The following is a 17,353-nucleotide window of genomic DNA, read 5'->3' as shown; positions in this document are numbered from 1 at the left end:
TTAATTTGGTTGAGAGGAGGTAATACAAGCAGGGACAGGAAAAGAAGGTGGCAAGTGAATTTCAAGTACAGAAGAATCATTCTCGTTATGAGAAGAGTAGTCAAAATAAGCTGCTAGTTGAGGTAATGACTGCCTTATCCCCAACTGACAATCCAAGATTAGCCACTAAATTGCTAAAGGGATAGAAAAAATTAAGACAATGTTTATCTATAAATATTACCTCTGCCATGAGGACTCATAGTAGATAAGAGGTTTGGAGACAGGGAATGCTTTTCTACTCCCAGTATATATATATATATATATATATATTTTTTTTTTTTTTAATATAGATTTACAAGAGGTTTTTATGAAGGTTCTTTTTTTAATGGGATACAGTAAAGGGATCTATTTGACACATGTCCTCAGACATATTGGCAGTTTTCCTTAAACTATGGAGTTCCTCATCTGTTACTTTTTCATTCTGTATACTGTACGTTCCCAGGCAACTCTCAAATTTGTAAACACAGCTATGGACACACTATTTGCTTTAACAGTAGTTACCTGGAAATCGAGGTCTCTGTTTCTGTTAAATTCCCCTCCCCTACATTTCTTAATCATATGTAACATTTGTGGTTACAGGTTGATTTTCAAGTTCCTAAGTCTGTGCCTGATGGTTTGTAGCCTCTAGTGTGAAGCAAGAGGAAAATGAGTAGTCAGGAACTGGTCACTTTGAACGTGGGAGGGAAGATATTCACCACAAGGTCTTCAACCTTAAAGCAGTTTCCTGCCTCTCGGTTGACACGTATGTTAGATGGCAGAGACCAAGAATTCAAGATGGTTGGTGGCCAGATTTTTGTGGACAGAGATGGTGTTTTATTTAGTTTCATCTTAGATTTTTTGAGAACTCACCAGCTTTTATTACCCACTGACTTTTCAGACTATCTCAGGCTTCAGAGGGAGGCTCTATTCTATGAACTTTATCCTCTGGTGGATCTCTTAAACCAAGAACACCTGCTACAGCCAAGACCTGCTCTTGTGGAGGTACATTTCCTAAGCCGAAACACTCAAGCTTTTTTCAGGGTGTTTGGCTCTTGCAGCAAAACAATCGAGATGTTAACTGGGAGAATTACAGTGTTTATAGAGCAACCTTCAGCACGGACCTGGAGTAGTAACTCTTTCCCTCCTCAGATGACCTTACTTCCACTGCCTCCACAAAGACCTTCTTACCATGACCTGGTTTTCCAGTGCGGCTCTGACAGCACGACTGATAACCAAACTGGAATCAGGTATTTTGTATTTTGAAGCCTCTATTCTACACCGGTTCCTGATGTTTCCCCTCAAAATTGAAATTTTCTCATTTCAGTTTTGGAAAAGAATGATTACTCAAAATGATTTTTTGGGGGGAGTAACCAGCAGAGTTGGGTGGAATGACCAGATAATTATTGTCCAAACTGAGATACTTTTCAGAGTGAAAGAAGGAGTCGTTATTATGTGGGACAATAGGAATAAATCAAAATTGTCCAGGGAAAACTGGGACTATGGTCATTCAAGTTGTAGGAGGAAACAATTTTATAGATTATGTTCCATTTCTATGGAATGAGAAGCCTTTTTCTCCCCAAGGGTTTCTTTTCGTTGCTGGTATATAGTAAAGGCTCAACAGTTTGTCATGATTTCCTTACACTATGTACAGTTCTTTCAGTCCTTCTGATTTGGCTACTGATTTTTCTCCATTCCACTTTATTTTTAAACACCATTAAGGCAGATATATCTCATGGCAAATCTGGTCTCCTGTTACATTGTTGGCACTCTTACACAACTCAAAATATTGGGATAGGCTGTCAGTATATTAAGGATAGTTGCTTCTGAGTCAGTCACTTTCTACCCCTGTTATTCTTGGCTGGACCCTAAGGCGGATTTCCACTCTACTGTCACGGACGCTTTTTTTTCGCCCCTTAGAAATGTCTTAATGCTGTCCCACTATTATTTTACTGTGAAAGCTGGCCTTAATTTTCAGGAGGGAAAAAAAAAAAGTCTGCATATGTTCTTTACTGACAGTATTTAAATAAGATACACATTTTTGGGGTCAAGGTAGACAGACATATTTTGGGATATTTTCTTAACTTTTGCAGTAACCATCAGAAACGATCAATGTTTACCCCTCCCACAACATACCCCTTGGTCCTGCATACCAGCTGAAGAACCCTGGGCAGTAGGACAATTCTTAAGTTTTTACGCTTTATAATTTCCTGCCTTTCCAAAGAGGCATGAAATGTCATTTTGGGGAAAGACATCCAGCTAACAGGCTGATTGTGGAGAAAACCTAAGACCCTATCTTCACCTCAAAATGTTTTAAGATACCTCTGGTCACAGTTGGTGGGGTACTAACATAAATAGAAGGGAAATTACCAGTTTTTTGTTTTTTGTTTTAAATTTGTGTGATTAAGATCTTTGGGGATCCCTTTCTAAAAAGTTAAAAAACTAAGAAAAAACGGTGTCATTGATTTCAAGAAGGAACATGCAAGATAAAAAGGTATCCTGGAAATACTAAATGCTCTCTAAAAGCTATGCATTTGGAGAAAATGACTATAATCTTGAAAAACATTAGAAACTCAAGTTGGGATATTCTTTGTGTGTACACAGTGACAGTAGTTTTCCCTTTGCTGTTAAGTGTTTGTGTTTTACAAATAGTACAAAAAAGTTTTTTCATCTTAATGAGAGAATGACATATTTAAATTCCAAAATAGATAATTCCAAAACCAGAAGCTATTTTTAAAACTGACTTTTTCTTGCATCACCAAAGAGTATTCTTTTCAGTTGTTTGAAGTTTAGAATTTTTTTCAGCCTATAAGTGGTCGTGATTTTTTTCTATAGTTCCAATTTCAAAGTAGAGGTAGATAACCCAAATAAGGTGACATTATTGGGAGTTCAGGTGATCGGATGAAAACTCTTGGTCTTAAGAGGCCCACCTTAGGTATATAATTATTTAGCTAGCAATCATTTTTATTTCTTGCTCACTCCTTGTGGTCTGAATCTGTCCATTCAGATGTTTTTTTTGAAGGTGGAAAGTGGAGGAGTAAGCTTGAATGGCTCCTTAGAGTCTGGTGTATCATCCAGCTGTTCAGTATGTTCTACTAATATGATTTATCACTCTGAGGTCTTGGTAACCTAGCAAGTTGCTCAGTTATTATCTCTCAAGTTCACAGTACTAGAAATACTTGGCGTGCATCTTGCAGAGGGCCATACCACATTATCAAGTCAAGTTATGGTCACAGGATTCTAGAGTCTCTTTGGTAGCCATCTTCTATCTGACCTTTCCTTTATAAACTAGCTCAAATGGAAAAGTGTACTTGCCTTTTAAGTTTTTAAAATAAGTTTTGATTTTCCATTTCCCATTAGTTTCTTTTATCTTTTTCTTATGCCTTGAAATCTTCCATTTTTCATTTTGGCCTCTTAGGGAATCAAGTATTTAGGCCAAGTGATTTCTTGCAAGTACATTCCACTTTGTTATCACCTACTATATACTATTTGCATCTTAATTTTGTGAGATGTTCTGTAACATTTTTTCTCTTTGACAAAAGTTTCTAGGCTATAAAATCAAGATCTGGGGTTTGGGGGTAGATGAAATGATTTACTAATGTTAAAAATTTGCTGTATTAAACATAAATGTGCTTTTGATATGTACTTTGTAGTTTTATAATTCTTACATTTTATTATTGAATTTTTTTCTTTGCCTAGAATGAGTTTCTAAATGTGAGCTACAATAACCACTCTATCAATCATAATTAAAAGGAGGCCAGGGATGACCCCAAGGCTCTTTTTATCCCATAAAACCACAGATAGTTTAGGTTGCTGCCTGGAACTAAAGCCTTTTTTTTTTTTTTCACATCTCATAAACAAATGGTGGGAGGACACAAAGGATATAAAAATATCCTGATGGTAGATAAAGAAGGGGCAATATAGCTATATCTTTATGGACATGTTATGTTGACATTATTAAAGCAACATATAGTCAATCTGAAAAGTTCAGGTATATTTTTCTTGAATAATGTGTATCTATCAAGTTTTCCAGAAAGTTTTGTCATTTTGACTCCAGAAGCCTTTTGACCCCATGTTTTGCTCTTCAACAATGGACAGTTATTGAGAAAAATTGACAATAAAGTCTTCTTGACATTTAACATCTGCAAAATTTCACCTGAAAAATGCATTTGATAGGAGAAAGTCACAAAAGAAAATCTGTAATGTCAGTGCTGGTAATGGGTAAAATTAGATCTAGGGGGAAACTGTAAATGTATTAGATGTTCATTAAAATGATTGAATCAATTAATTAAATTGATTAAAACAATATTTAGTAAGTTGAAAACAAAATTTGGAAATAGTTAAATTACACTATATGAAAATTAAGCTAATTTAATTGTTTGATCAAATTGTTTGCTCCAGAAAATAATTTCTCAATGAAAATTCATCAATGTTAGCTATATTCCTAAATGTGGAATTAAAATGACTTTGGAGATCACAGCAAGGTCTCTGTTTTCAGTAGCCTGAAAGTACTGGCTTGGATTTATAAATGAAGTCTTTAAAAGTATCTGATCAAAAATGGTTTGATACCTTTATTTGAGGTTATAAATCAAATATTTCTGTTTAGTTTTGCTGGTTATTAAAGGGCTGTTTTAAAATTGAACATTTTTGTGTGTCCTAGGTATGTTTCTATAAAACCTGATAACCGAAAACTGGCCAACGGAACTAATGTCCTCGGCTTACTGATTGACACTTTATTAATGGAAGGCTTCCATCTGGTCAGCACCAGAACAGTATCCTCTGAAGACAAAACTGAATGCTATAGCTTTGAAAGGATAAAAAAGCCTGAAGCTCTTGCCATGAACAAAACACTGAAACCAGAGACTACCCTCATGCCAGAGCAATCTCAGAAAAAGAAATGAGGTTCTCTGTTCTCTTTTAGAGTAAAAAGAAATTGCCATTTTCTTGTTTGGAAATTCCATATTTAGGGCATATATGTTAGTCAAATATGTACTCACCCTAACTTTCTGGCCTTCTACCATGCCATCTTTGGGCAACCACAGCTTAACAGTGCTTAAGCCACACTGACTACTTGCTGCTCTAAACAACACCGTGCACTTGGTGCTTTGGCGCACGTTCCTTCTACCTTCAATGCCTCTTTCCCTTTCTCTTCTTCATGAACACTTATAAAGCGTTCAAGAATGGACTATGGAATCAGACTGCTTGATTTCTAATCCCAACTAAGTCACTTACTAGCTATATGGCTTGGGCAAGTCATTTAACTTCTCTCTGCCTCAACTTTTTCATCTATCAAATGAGGGTAATAAATATATCTCCCTTATAGGATATATGAGGATTAAAGGAGATAAGGTAAAGCACTCAACACACTGCCTGGCACATGGTAGGCACTCAGTAACTATCAGTGGTGATAATGATGAAGAAGATGGGTGACCCACTTTCAACTGTACCTCTTCTGTAAGGCCTTGTTTTCCCTCTTTCCTAGGCATAGTAATCAGCCCTTTCCTCTATCTAGACTTACATGCCATCATAAAAGCAAATTTTTCTCACTTGAATGTGAGCTCAATCCACTCAACAGTTTTAACTCTACTACGTGTAAAGCACTGTGCTGAACACTTGGTGAGAAATACCTTTGTTACCAATTAGCACCTACTCTGGTAAAAAGCTTTTGCATATAACTTCTACTAACATTTCAAATACACATATTACTTTTTAAAAAATATTTATTTATTTGGCTGCGCTGGGTCTTAGTTGCAGCATGTGGGATCTTTTAGTTGCGGCATGCAGAATCTTTTAGTTGTGGCACGCGAACTCTTAGTTGCGGCATGTGGGATCTAGCTCCCTGACCAGGGATCGAACCTGGGCCCCCTGCATTGGGAGTGCAGAGTCTTAGCCACTGGACCACCAGGGAAGTCCCCTACACATATTACTTTGACTTAGTGAGTCCTCTTGTAGGAATTTCTCTTACATACATGTCTTTAAAATATTAGGATAGGGCTTCCCTGGTGGCGCAGTGTTTGACAATCTGCCTGCTAATGCAGGGGACACGGGTTCGAGCCCTGGTCTGGGAAGATCCCACATGCCACGGAGCAGCTGGGCCCGTGAGCCACACCTACTGAGCCTGCGTGTCTGGAGCCTGTGCTCCGCAACAAGAGAGGCCACAATAGTGAGAGGCCCGCGCACTGCGATGAAGAGTGGCCCCCCACTTGCCGCAACTGGAGGAAGCCCTCGCACAGAAACGAAGACCCAACAGAGCCATAAATAAATAAATAAATAAATAAATAATTAAAAGGTGCTAATAATTTAAAAAAAATGATGATTTAAAAAAAATATTAGGATAAATATCTAGAAAGGGAATCATTGAATCAAAGAGTACCAAGTACTCTGCACATAGTAGGGTTAAAAAACATTGAGTGGAAGCAGTTGAGCAGCATTTTAAAAAGTACCATTCATTCATTCAAGAACATCTGTTAAACATTTGTTGAACACTGTACTAAGTTTTCAGAATTAAAACATTTACTCATGACAAAAATCCTTATTCTGGGCTTCCCTGGTGGTGCAGTGGTTGAGAATCTGCCTGCCAATGCTGGGGACACGGGTTCGAGCCCTGGTCTGGGAAGATCCCACATGCCACGGAGCAACTGGGCCCGTGAGCCACAACTACTGGGCCTGCGCGTCTGGAGCCTGTGCTCCGCAACAAGAGAGGCCGCGATAGTGAGAGGCCCGCGCACCGCGATGAAGAGTGGCCCCCGCTTGCCTTAACTGGAGAAAGCCCTCGCACAGAAACGAAGACCCAACACAGCCAAAAATAAAAAAAAATAAAAATAAAAAAAAATCCTTATTCTCAAGGAACTCACATTCAAGAGAGACAGTGTATCATCATAACAGCAAAAATTGGAAGTAAACTCAAAGTTCATCAATAGGGAATGGGTATAAATTATGGTTCATACAGTGAAATACCGTGCAGCCTTTCAAAAGAATGAGACAGCAGTTTATAAACTAAGAAGGAAGGATTGTCAAATATATATCAGTTGAAAAAAAGCAAGGTGTAAGACAATGTATAAAGTAGAAAAATATATTTCCACTTTATATGCGGTACCTAGTTTCCATTTGTGGAAAGATATATAATACTCATATATCTATATTCATGGAATTTTCAGCAAAGATATGTGTCACCTGTAGAGAGGAAACTGGGTGAGTGGGGTTTGGTTGTGGGAGGAAGATTTACTTTTCATCAGACCAGGTAGGTCTTTTTTAAAAAAGAAAGAAAAAGCCATACCTGAAAGATTGTGTGTGTGTGTGCCAGGGTTGGGGGCATGTTATGGCATAGTATGGCCTATTAGCTCATACTGACATAAATTTTACTCTTCCATCCTTTCTGTGAAACCCCTACACTTAGTAAAGAAATTACACTCCAGAAATTTCTAGTAATTACTTATAGATTTGTGTACTAAGTTGCAAGGAAGAAAGATTAAAAAAAAAAAAATTTCCTAACAGTACCTCAAAAGATTATGTATAATGGAAAAGTGCAAAATACTTCAAGATTAGTAACGTTAAGGTTAGCAACGGAAAATAATGACCCAAATAAGAAAAAAAAGCCTTATGAATGAGTGTTTTGTTTTTGGTGGCACACATCCTCTCTTTACTGCAGAAAAAACCAACTTAGTTGTTTTAGTCTGTCATCTTAGGTTTGGGGATGATGTGTCTGGCCTGGTTCCCTTGCGAGCATCATATTCGAGGGCACAATATTTCTATTCTGCTAAGTTTTGGGCACGCGTGTGATTTAACTAGTTGGGTGTAGTTGGCATGGTTATATATGTTACACTGTTTAATTCCGTATAGGGCTTTGCTGATAAGATGATTCAAAACTGATAACTGGTTAAAAGAATAGTGAAGCAAAAAATACTGTAACTACAGGTTGGCAAGGAATAAGACAGGAAATGTTTAAACTGCTATTATGTGTTCTTAGTCATTCACACTTGCCGGAAATTAGCTTGAGATGAGAAATAAAATGTTCTTTTTAATGTGCTAATAGAAACATTACCCTATGGAAACATGTAATATATATACGTTTAATTAATGCAGTCAGAAAATATTCATTGACATCTACTGTGTGCCAAATACTGTCTAGACACTGGGGAGCAAGGAGCTGCAAGGAGCAAAATAAGGTCTTCCCTTCTAGAGCTTACTACAATTACAATTCATAACATTGACAATGGGTATAAATTAAAATAACTTAAGCCTTTAATTAAACAATTCCTCAAAAGTCATGGGTTCACAATCCAGAGGTCTTTAGAAGGAGATAGATTACCAAAATTTAAAAATGTATATTATTCATTAGGAAAAGTGTACTTTCAGAGTGGATTGAGTTTCTTATTTTAGTAAATATTTTAGAGATGATATTATCTGGAGACACATCTGTCAAGATTATCTAAGTAATAAGCCTCTTGTCTTCACTCCAACACAGAGTGGGGCACTGTAACGGGGATGTCAAGACGCGCAAAAAAGAGTCTTGTTTTAGAAAGGGAGGCAGGCATATGGTTGGAAGAAAACAGGCTTATGTTAGATGCACCACAGGCAAATTTAAACTCTTGCCTGCTTTAGAAAAAAAAAAAAAAGACTTTAACATCTTCATATGAGCATCACTTAACTTCTCGACTGAAGTGATTATAAGAAAATCATAAGAAATTATAAGAAAATAATGGCAGAAGCTTGTCTTGGCCAGCCAAACTGAAAACTTTGGTCTATCAAATCATATATTTCTATCAATCCATCTCAGATACACAGGTATGAGTCATCACAAAGCATGGTTAGTCAGTCTTAACAATACCAGTGATAGTTGGGCCTCCCCTATTCTCCCACTTATGTTTGTTTCAGCCTCTTTCCATCACCTACAGTTTCATTTCTGATAAGGCACTAAAGATTTTAGCTTATTCTTGAACCTCAACAATGTAACCTTATAAGTTGCTGGAAGTTCTCCCTACAAAGATTTTCTGAAAAAGAGCTCTAGTGTTGAATTTTACTCTCGAATTTAATATACAAGTCATAATTACAAAGAATCTACAAGTCATAATTACAAAGAATCCTTAGGTTATGTTAAAGTCGAAATTAATTCGGGCTGCTTTCAAAATTTATCTGAATTCAGGAGCCTGAAGTAATATAAAATGGTCAAGGGAAAGCAGCTTGAGAAATATATGATTTAGGGAATTGTAAGCTGTTTCTATTTGTCTTGTATTCTGTTTATATCTGACAAATGTCAGCTTAGTTTTATAAGTCTTTGTATTGGTTCTCTATCATAAATAACAGAAATGGTCACATTAACAGAGACCTTGCTGGAATAACAAAAGACTTGCTAAGACTTCTAACTATCCCGTATTCTACTTTTATTTTTCCTCTGTGCTGGGGAAGTTGACTCTGTAATAGCACACTTAGCAATGTAAAAGCCACTAAGAGGAAATTTTTAAAAAGAAATTTGGGAAATTTTATTACCTTCCTGGAGCCAGTGAACCCGTGGAAAACACCAGTGTGACATCAAACTTAGTGTTTTAAACAAAAGTTCAAGAAGTATAGAGATGAGATGAAAATATATTACTAAAAATACTTAGATTTCTGGAAAATCAACAACATCATAGAAACCATAATTACTCACCAGCTTGGTCCCAGAACAGCTTTGTCATGAATTGTTCGGCCTTCTATTGGATCTGAGATGAAAAGTTATGTGCAAATTTCACCAAAAGACTCATCATCTCAATATTTCTGAGCTCAGAAAATGCCTTAATATATATCTAAGCTATGAGGTCGATCCAACTCCCAAAATATTTTAATAGATAAAGAGCTAACACCTTACATGGTGAAGGGGAAATGAGTATTAAGCATGGCACAGAATAAATAAGCAACAAAATACAGCAAAATAAATAGGAATTTGCTCCCAAAACTGAAATGTGCCTAAGACTTATTTAATCATACTGAGCTTTTTGCACCTTCAGATTTCACACCAACACCTCAAATCTAGAAATCATTGTTTTAAAGTGGTTTTTTTACTCTATCAGTTGAGTAAAACACACCAACTACCAAGTGTTTCTATTTCATGTTACTTTTCTCATTTCACAATCTGGTAAGAATTTGAATGTCTTTGAGTTCCCAAGTTGGAAGCCAAACAGGAGAGGTTTATCTTACCCTTCTTGTAATAAGAGACCCCAAGAAAGTCTGGCTGCAATGTCTGAGGTTCCATGAGTTCTTTTAAGATGAGGACTGGGATTGAGCTTTATATTGGTCTTTATATTCCCCCACAGTGCTGGACATCTAACAGTCTTAACTGAACTGAACTGAACAATTTGGAACACTATAGTCTCAGTAAACAGGCACTTGGAAAAACAAGAATTATAGTAGATTCAAAGATAGATGAGGATACTTTACATAAAGAGTCTGAAAGAGTTGATTCAAGTTAAAGACTACAGAAAAAAACCCATGGTATTTTCTACTAGAAGTTTATGTGGGTAATCACACAAAAAATGAGATGAAAGTCTAGATGTATATAGAAATACTAAGTTATTGAAAGTTATGCAAAATTGGACTTTCCTGGTGGGGCAGTGGTTAAGAATCCGCCTGCCAATGCAGGCGACACGGTTTTGAGCCCTGGTTCAGGAAGATCCCACATGCCGCGGAGCAACTAAGCCCGTGCGCCACAACTACTGAGCCTGCGCTCTAGAGCTTGTGAGCCTCAACTACTGAGCCTGTGTGCCACAACTACTGAAGCCTGCACGCCTGGAGCCCGTGCTCCACAACAAGAGAAGCCACCTCAGTGAGAAGCCCGTGCACCACAACGAAGAGTAGCCCTCACTTGCTGCAACTAGAGAAAGCCTGCACACAGCAATGAAGACCCAACGCTGCCAAAAATAAATAAATTAAAAAAAAAAGTTATGCAAAATCATACATTTAATCAGAGTAAAATAGCTCAGCCAAAACTGGAATATACCATCATTTGCTAATAAAAATGCAATGCTACAAGAGTGCTTAGTAATTAAATAAATATTACAGGAATACAAATTCAGAATGAATGTTACATGACTATAATCAATATTAAATCTTGACTTACCTCCATAATTTAGGAGTCATGAAAAGATAGTTGAAGTCATCAGACCAGGCACATAAGTCAGATGCAACTAGGATGGAAATACAGAAACAAATGTTCCCAGTTCTGGATAACCTGCCTTGAAGACATAGGTTCACTGAATTCGGATTAATCAGATGGTTCAAGGATTTAGGTAAAATGGTATAAAAGACTCTGGTATATTCAGAAGACATGTTACTGAGTTTTTTAAAGGCTATTTTGGAGGCATAGATTAACATTTTAGGTTTCCTTACATATCATTAAAGCAGAACATATTAGAAATTTAAAATGTAGAGTAATGTGGTATTTCTGTCTCATGATGGGCATGTAATTACTAGGTAAACAGATCAAGATACTTTGACTTTCTAAATAGGAATCCTGTAAAACAAGGTTTAGCTCCTAGAAAATCAAAATACTTGCTTTCAATTAATTAAAAAAAAATTTTTTTTTTGCTTTGGTCACTTTTTAAACTTCTGGCTACAATTTAAGCAGTACTGAATTCCTATTTGATTTTTTTTGGCTAACACTTTTCTTCAGACGCAAACCCAATTTAGGGTGAAAAGGAGAAAATGTTTTAGACCTCTTAGACAGAAGCTTCATTTCCTCTTAACTGTATTTCTCCATCAAAAACAAGTATTCAAATAAGGAATCTCAATTATCTAAACCTATTTTTGGACATCTTCCGAAATTTCTTGTTATATCTCTTTTGAAATGCCACAGTTGCACTCTTGGAAAACTTGTCTTCCTGGTTTTCAAATTTCTGTTTATTATTACAACTCTTCAGCCAGAATGCCAGGTCTTTGTGCTGTACTGTGTCTTGAAACTGGAGACCAGCACATTTCCCACAGTTCAATTACTTGCTTTTCCATTTGAGAAATTAAAGCCATGTCAATTTTACAGTTTTAACTGACTGAATTATTTGGACTTTAAGTTCTCAATTTCATTCCCTCAATGTAATACTGGGAAAGATCTTTGTTTAATGAATAGAAGCAAAGGTAAGATTCCAGAATAATTAGGGGCTTCCCTGGTGGCACAGTGGTTAAGAATCCGCCTGCTAATGCAGGGGACGCGGGTTCGAGCCCTGGTCCGGGAAGATCCCACATGCTGCGGAGCAACTACGCCCGTGCGCCATAGCTACTGAGCCTGTGCTCTAGAGACCACGAGCCACAACTACTGAGCCCATGCGCCACATCTACTGAAGCCCGCGTGCCCTAGAGCCCGTGTTCCACAATAAGAGAAGCCACCGCACTGAGAAGCCCATGCATCCGCAACGAAGAGTAGCCCCCGCTCGCCACAACTAGAGAAAGCCAGCGCACAGCAATTAAGACCCAACGCAGCCAAAAATAAATAAATAAAATAAATAAATTTATAAAATAAAAGAATAATTAACACATTTTAGTCACTGACCTTCATAACTGATACCAGTGTAGGATTTTCCTATAGGCACAAGCTTGAGATATGACACTCTAAGAAAAAAAGGAGAGTTTTAATTCCATTTTGGAAATGTTTATTTAAGACTACATACCCAATCAAATAATTTTTTTATGTAAATGTATGTGTTTATGTACTTCTTTTTAAAAGAAAGGGATATACTGTCTTTAATAAAGAACTTCAGTTAGCTTGTCTACCCTTATCAGTTTTGAGTGGATAACTGACGAATTTACCTCTCCAGCCAGACTTTTACATAGAATTCCAGTTCTGTATATTCAGCGACTTTTAATCAAAGCATTTCAAAAGGAACGCCTGGATATCATCTTAAATTCAATATTACAAAAATGGGACTCAGAATCTTTCCTTCTCAAACTAGCTTCTCTTAACTCTCTCCTTTCAGTGATACTATCATTGTCTTCCAGTACAGAAAATGTGTAATTTTTGACACCCCCCCTTTTATCCAACTCATCATGATGTTCTACAGTTTTTTCTTTTGAAATATCTTAAATTTATTCTCTTATCTCCATTCTCATTGCCACTATTCTGTTCAGGTTTTCTTCACTCCTAGATCACCACAGTAGTCACATGCCCAGTTTCTTTGCCAACAGACTTTCTTAGAATCCTTCTATATATAGTATAGCCACATTTAATTTCCAAAAATTCCATTATTTTGTAAGTTTTCATTATTTTGTTTCAAGAGGCCATAATACCTCCCTATTCCTTGCTATATCAAGACTAAAAGTCCTCTAATTGGTTATCTAGGCAAAGACCCAATAACTTAGTTCTAACCTGGTTATCTAAATTCATGTAACCTTTGTCTCAGGTCTTAAGGCAAACGTCCCAAGTTACTTTTGGGGGAATACTGCATTCTATTTTGGTTGCATTCTATTTCTCACGCACAAACCAGAAAAGTCCACTACTTGACAATCCAGTGCATCTTATTTACAAGCATACAGGCCACAAATTACAAAATGAAGACATTTTTTTATTGAGTCAGCAGAGACAACTGTCTAATCCCCCTGCAATTCCCTGAAGTTACTTACAGTTTTGAACTGAGGAGACCATCTCATGTGGCATTTATCGCCCTTTACTAGAGTGAGCTGTTGTCTGGCACTTTGCTCTGTACGGACAATGTGTTTTCTGCTTCCGGTCTCAGTCCTTTCTCCACATGGTCTAGGTACCCGTGATATAGTCAGTTCTCACTTTTTTTTTTTTTTTTTTTTTTGTGGGGGCAGTGGTGATGTCAAAATAAGTGCCTAGAAAACAGGTCATAAAGCAAATCAGTGTAGAGGGGAAAATGCTTCACCGTGGGAACCATTATTTAATTGCTGGTTGAATTCCTGACTTCTGGCTAAATGTTAAGTATAACAAATACGTCAACCTCCCTCAAAGCCAAACCCAACCCAACAGCAACATTAGACTTTTCAAAAAAATGTAATTTATATATATATAGGTTCTGGAAATCAGACATAAATGTCCTATAGATTTTATTTAAAAGCTCTTAAGGATACATAAAAATAAATCCTTATCACATTATAAATATGACTTAAATGTCCTAGCAGAAAACAAATGCTACATATTCGATCCACAATTTTCTTTGCCTTCTGAGATTTCTGAAAGCTTTTTCGTGTGACTTGGATACTGTCTTACAAAATTGTCCAAGAAAGCTTATAAGAAAACCCATTTCACTCAATAAGGTAGCTCTAGTAAGCGGAGGGATTCAGAAGCATACAATTAACTTTAGAGAGTCACTTTAAAGAATTGCAGCAGATGTTCAATACATTTATTTTTGTGATTATGGTAACGATGCTTCTTGAAAAAAATTTTTTTGAAAAGTATTTTTTAATGTAAGGACTTTTCATTCTACTACCATCTCCCATCTCCTCAGAGAGACAACAAATAAAAGCCAATAGGAAACAGTTAAATTATACTTTGTTGGAAAGTTTTAGATGATCAATCAGATCATTTATAACCCTCAAAATTTCATAGGCTTTCCAGCTATTCATACCCCCACCCACAGGTTTCTGGCTTTGATTAAGTTTTTTTTAAAAAAACTTTAAGGTAGCTAAGACTTGAATGTTAATAGGTAGCATAGAATGAGAGGAGCCCTGAGCCCTGGTAAGTGAAACAGTAAAAGGTGGAGAACTTCTAAATTACCAGGCAAGAGCTTGGGCATTTCTATATTTATCTGGCTGGTATTCAGTCTTTCCAGAACATATTAATTTATCACCAAATCACTACTGATTTTCAGCAATCAACTGCCATTTATCAAGCACCCACTATGTTAGACTTGCAGAGTATACAATAAAAAATAAAATAGCCTCTGCCCATAAAGCAGGATGTGTTAATTGTTCTAGATCAGGAATAGGAGCACAAAAGAGAGAAATGGTATTTCTGGGAGAGGAAGAAAAGTGAACTGGGAAAATTACATGCAGGGGCTAGATAGCCTAAGAATATTTGGACAGCTGAAGATGAGGGAAAGGACATAACTTGAGCTAAGGCTTGTATGCAAATTAGAGGTTTGGAAAAGGAGTACAGTGTTTTTATTTGGCTTAACAACAGTACTGTGGTATTTGCGATCATTCCCATAGTGATAAGGTCAATCTCACCTGGGCAAAAAATATCCCTGAGAGTAGACTTTTGGCTATGCAACCCCTGCCTCTCAAGATTTCTCACTTGATTTGCTCAGTTAAAGGCTATAGACTCCCAGTGAGTGTTTCAGGTAAACTCGTCTAATTTAAGCCAAGATTCCTTCCAACATTTCTTACAAATCGTGATTTTTCTTCAAATCATCACACCTTGATTTTCGAAGGGCTGCAGGCAATCCGAATATACTCTCATTTTCTTCAATTAGAAATTAGGGCATTTTATGCAAAGGAAGAAAAACAATCTCAACCATGGTTACACTCATTTCCCTACCTACTCCCCAGTACCAATCTGTTTTCAACCCAGTAACTCTACTTTACTCCTTCCTACTTGATCATGCTTTGGTTCATGTTTTCTGCACTTGTAAGTCTCCAATTCCTTCATTTCACTGAATTAATCCTATCTATTCTTTAAGTCCAGCTCATTTTCAACCTCCTCTAAGAAGTCTTCTCTGTTGTCCAAATCCACATTTCCTTTGAGCTTCTATTGCACTTCAGGTCAGCAAGACAGACTTTACACTCCACTCTTCTCTAGTTGTTTCCTGTAAGTTAGTATAATATTACCATCTAGGCCAGAAGTTCTTTGCCGACAGTGACCATCTTTTTTAGACTATAGTGAAGTACTGGGCATAGAATAGGTCTTTAATAATAAACGATTATCTCACTTGAAAAATGCAAAAAGAAAACTTTGAAGACATTTTAAGTATTATTATAATAACTATTCTTGATGAGATGAAATTATATTCACTCTCATTTACAGAATATGACACCTCAAATTATCACCACCTCAGATTTTTCACACTATTCAAAAATAGATTTGCATATGAATAAAACTGTGCTACTCTACTTTGGTAGAGTATATAACATACATTTATGTACATAACCATGATCAAAACCAGTAGTCATTCTTGGGACTTCCCTGATGGTTCAGCGGTTGAGACTCTGTGTTTCCACGGCAGGCGGCACGGGTTTGACCACTGGTCGGGGAAATAAGATCCCCCATGCCACAGAGCCAAAAACAAAACAAAACACCAGTAGCCATTCTTGATAATTTAGTCCCTTCTGATACAATTTCTGGCAGTAGGAGAAATTTACAAGTACATGGCCTTGCTTACAACCAACAGATTATAACTGAAAGGTTTTGTAATTTGAATCCTTTATAGTGTACACCTTTCAAGTGTGTTGTCAAATTATGAATACAACATAATTTTGTTCAGTTTGAAATAAAGTAAAATTTTGCTTAAAGGAAACTGGAATTCTTCAAATTGAATCCTTAGTTAACCTGAATTTGTCTCTTGCACTCTACTTCAAGAAAAAAGAAGTTAACTTTAAGAAAAATTATAATCAAACACCCTCTGGATGTTATGGCTTAAAACACATTAAACACTACTCTTGAAACTTCTATACTTATTATTACATAACACTTTATATGACTTGATCCTTACATAAAATTTAATAATATTCAGCATACTGTTTAAGAAAATATACTGAAATATTGTAATTTGTATTAATATTTTACAAAATATTCAAACAAGGTTTAAGATCATTGTAAACGTCAGTTAACTAAATCATCTGGTACTCCATAGTGTCCCATTAATTCAATTAAATGCTTTCAATGAAATGCTTTCTTTATCTGATAAACATTAAAAGATTTCTTATTTTTCATTTACAGTGCCTCTCCTTCTTCAAGTTTCTATGGGGGTTGTTTTCCTTTTGTTGGCCATGTCTCATACAGTCAAGGTGACAATCTGACAAAAGGGTAGGAAAAAAAATCTAATTTTTTTTTCTAGAATGGAAAACTTAAATATATAATATCCAAAATTCTAAGGTGATAACTAAGGTTTCCACATAAATCTACAAGATTATTTAACTTTTTTTCCTTTGCTTTAATGAGTAATATGTCAGTGTACAGAATTATTCATAAAATAAATACATTGGAGGCTGACTCTGTTCTAGGATTATAAAAATTTGGGACAAAACAGATCCAAGTTCAACCTCTTACTTAAAATTTACAGCTGAGGTTTGGAGAGAGCAATTTGCTTAAGGTCACACAAATTTAAGTCAAGCCAATTTTTAAGTATTTGAATAGGACCACATTTAACTTCTCTAGGATAGGAACAGTTTAAGCTTCTGTTTACATTGTCATTCCTCTGGC

General features: G+C 36.3%; 1 protein-coding gene and 1 non-coding gene across 2 annotated transcripts; one reads left to right on the top strand and one right to left on the bottom strand.

The window, feature by feature from the left end:
- Positions 1–684: 684 nt before the first annotated feature.
- On the top strand, positions 685–4,916 carry KCNRG (potassium channel regulator). The gene is made up of 2 exons (XM_068527001.1): positions 685–1,265; positions 4,676–4,916. The coding sequence occupies exons 1-2, from the start codon at positions 685–687 to the stop codon at positions 4,914–4,916; spliced, it is 822 nt and encodes a 273-aa protein (XP_068383102.1).
- Positions 4,917–5,850: 934 nt separating this feature from the next.
- TRNAG-CCC (transfer RNA glycine (anticodon CCC)) lies at positions 5,851–5,923 on the bottom strand. Its single transcript has one exon. It is a non-coding gene; the product is annotated as a tRNA-Gly (tRNA).
- Between the last annotated feature and the right edge of the window lie 11,430 nt (positions 5,924–17,353).

This window comes from Eschrichtius robustus, chromosome 18, assembly GCF_028021215.1.
Source record: "Eschrichtius robustus isolate mEscRob2 chromosome 18, mEscRob2.pri, whole genome shotgun sequence".
Classification (NCBI taxonomy): Eukaryota; Metazoa; Chordata; class Mammalia; order Artiodactyla; family Eschrichtiidae; genus Eschrichtius; species Eschrichtius robustus.
Note: the sequence above shows the minus strand (reverse complement) of the source record. Positions and strands in the feature narration are given on the sequence as shown.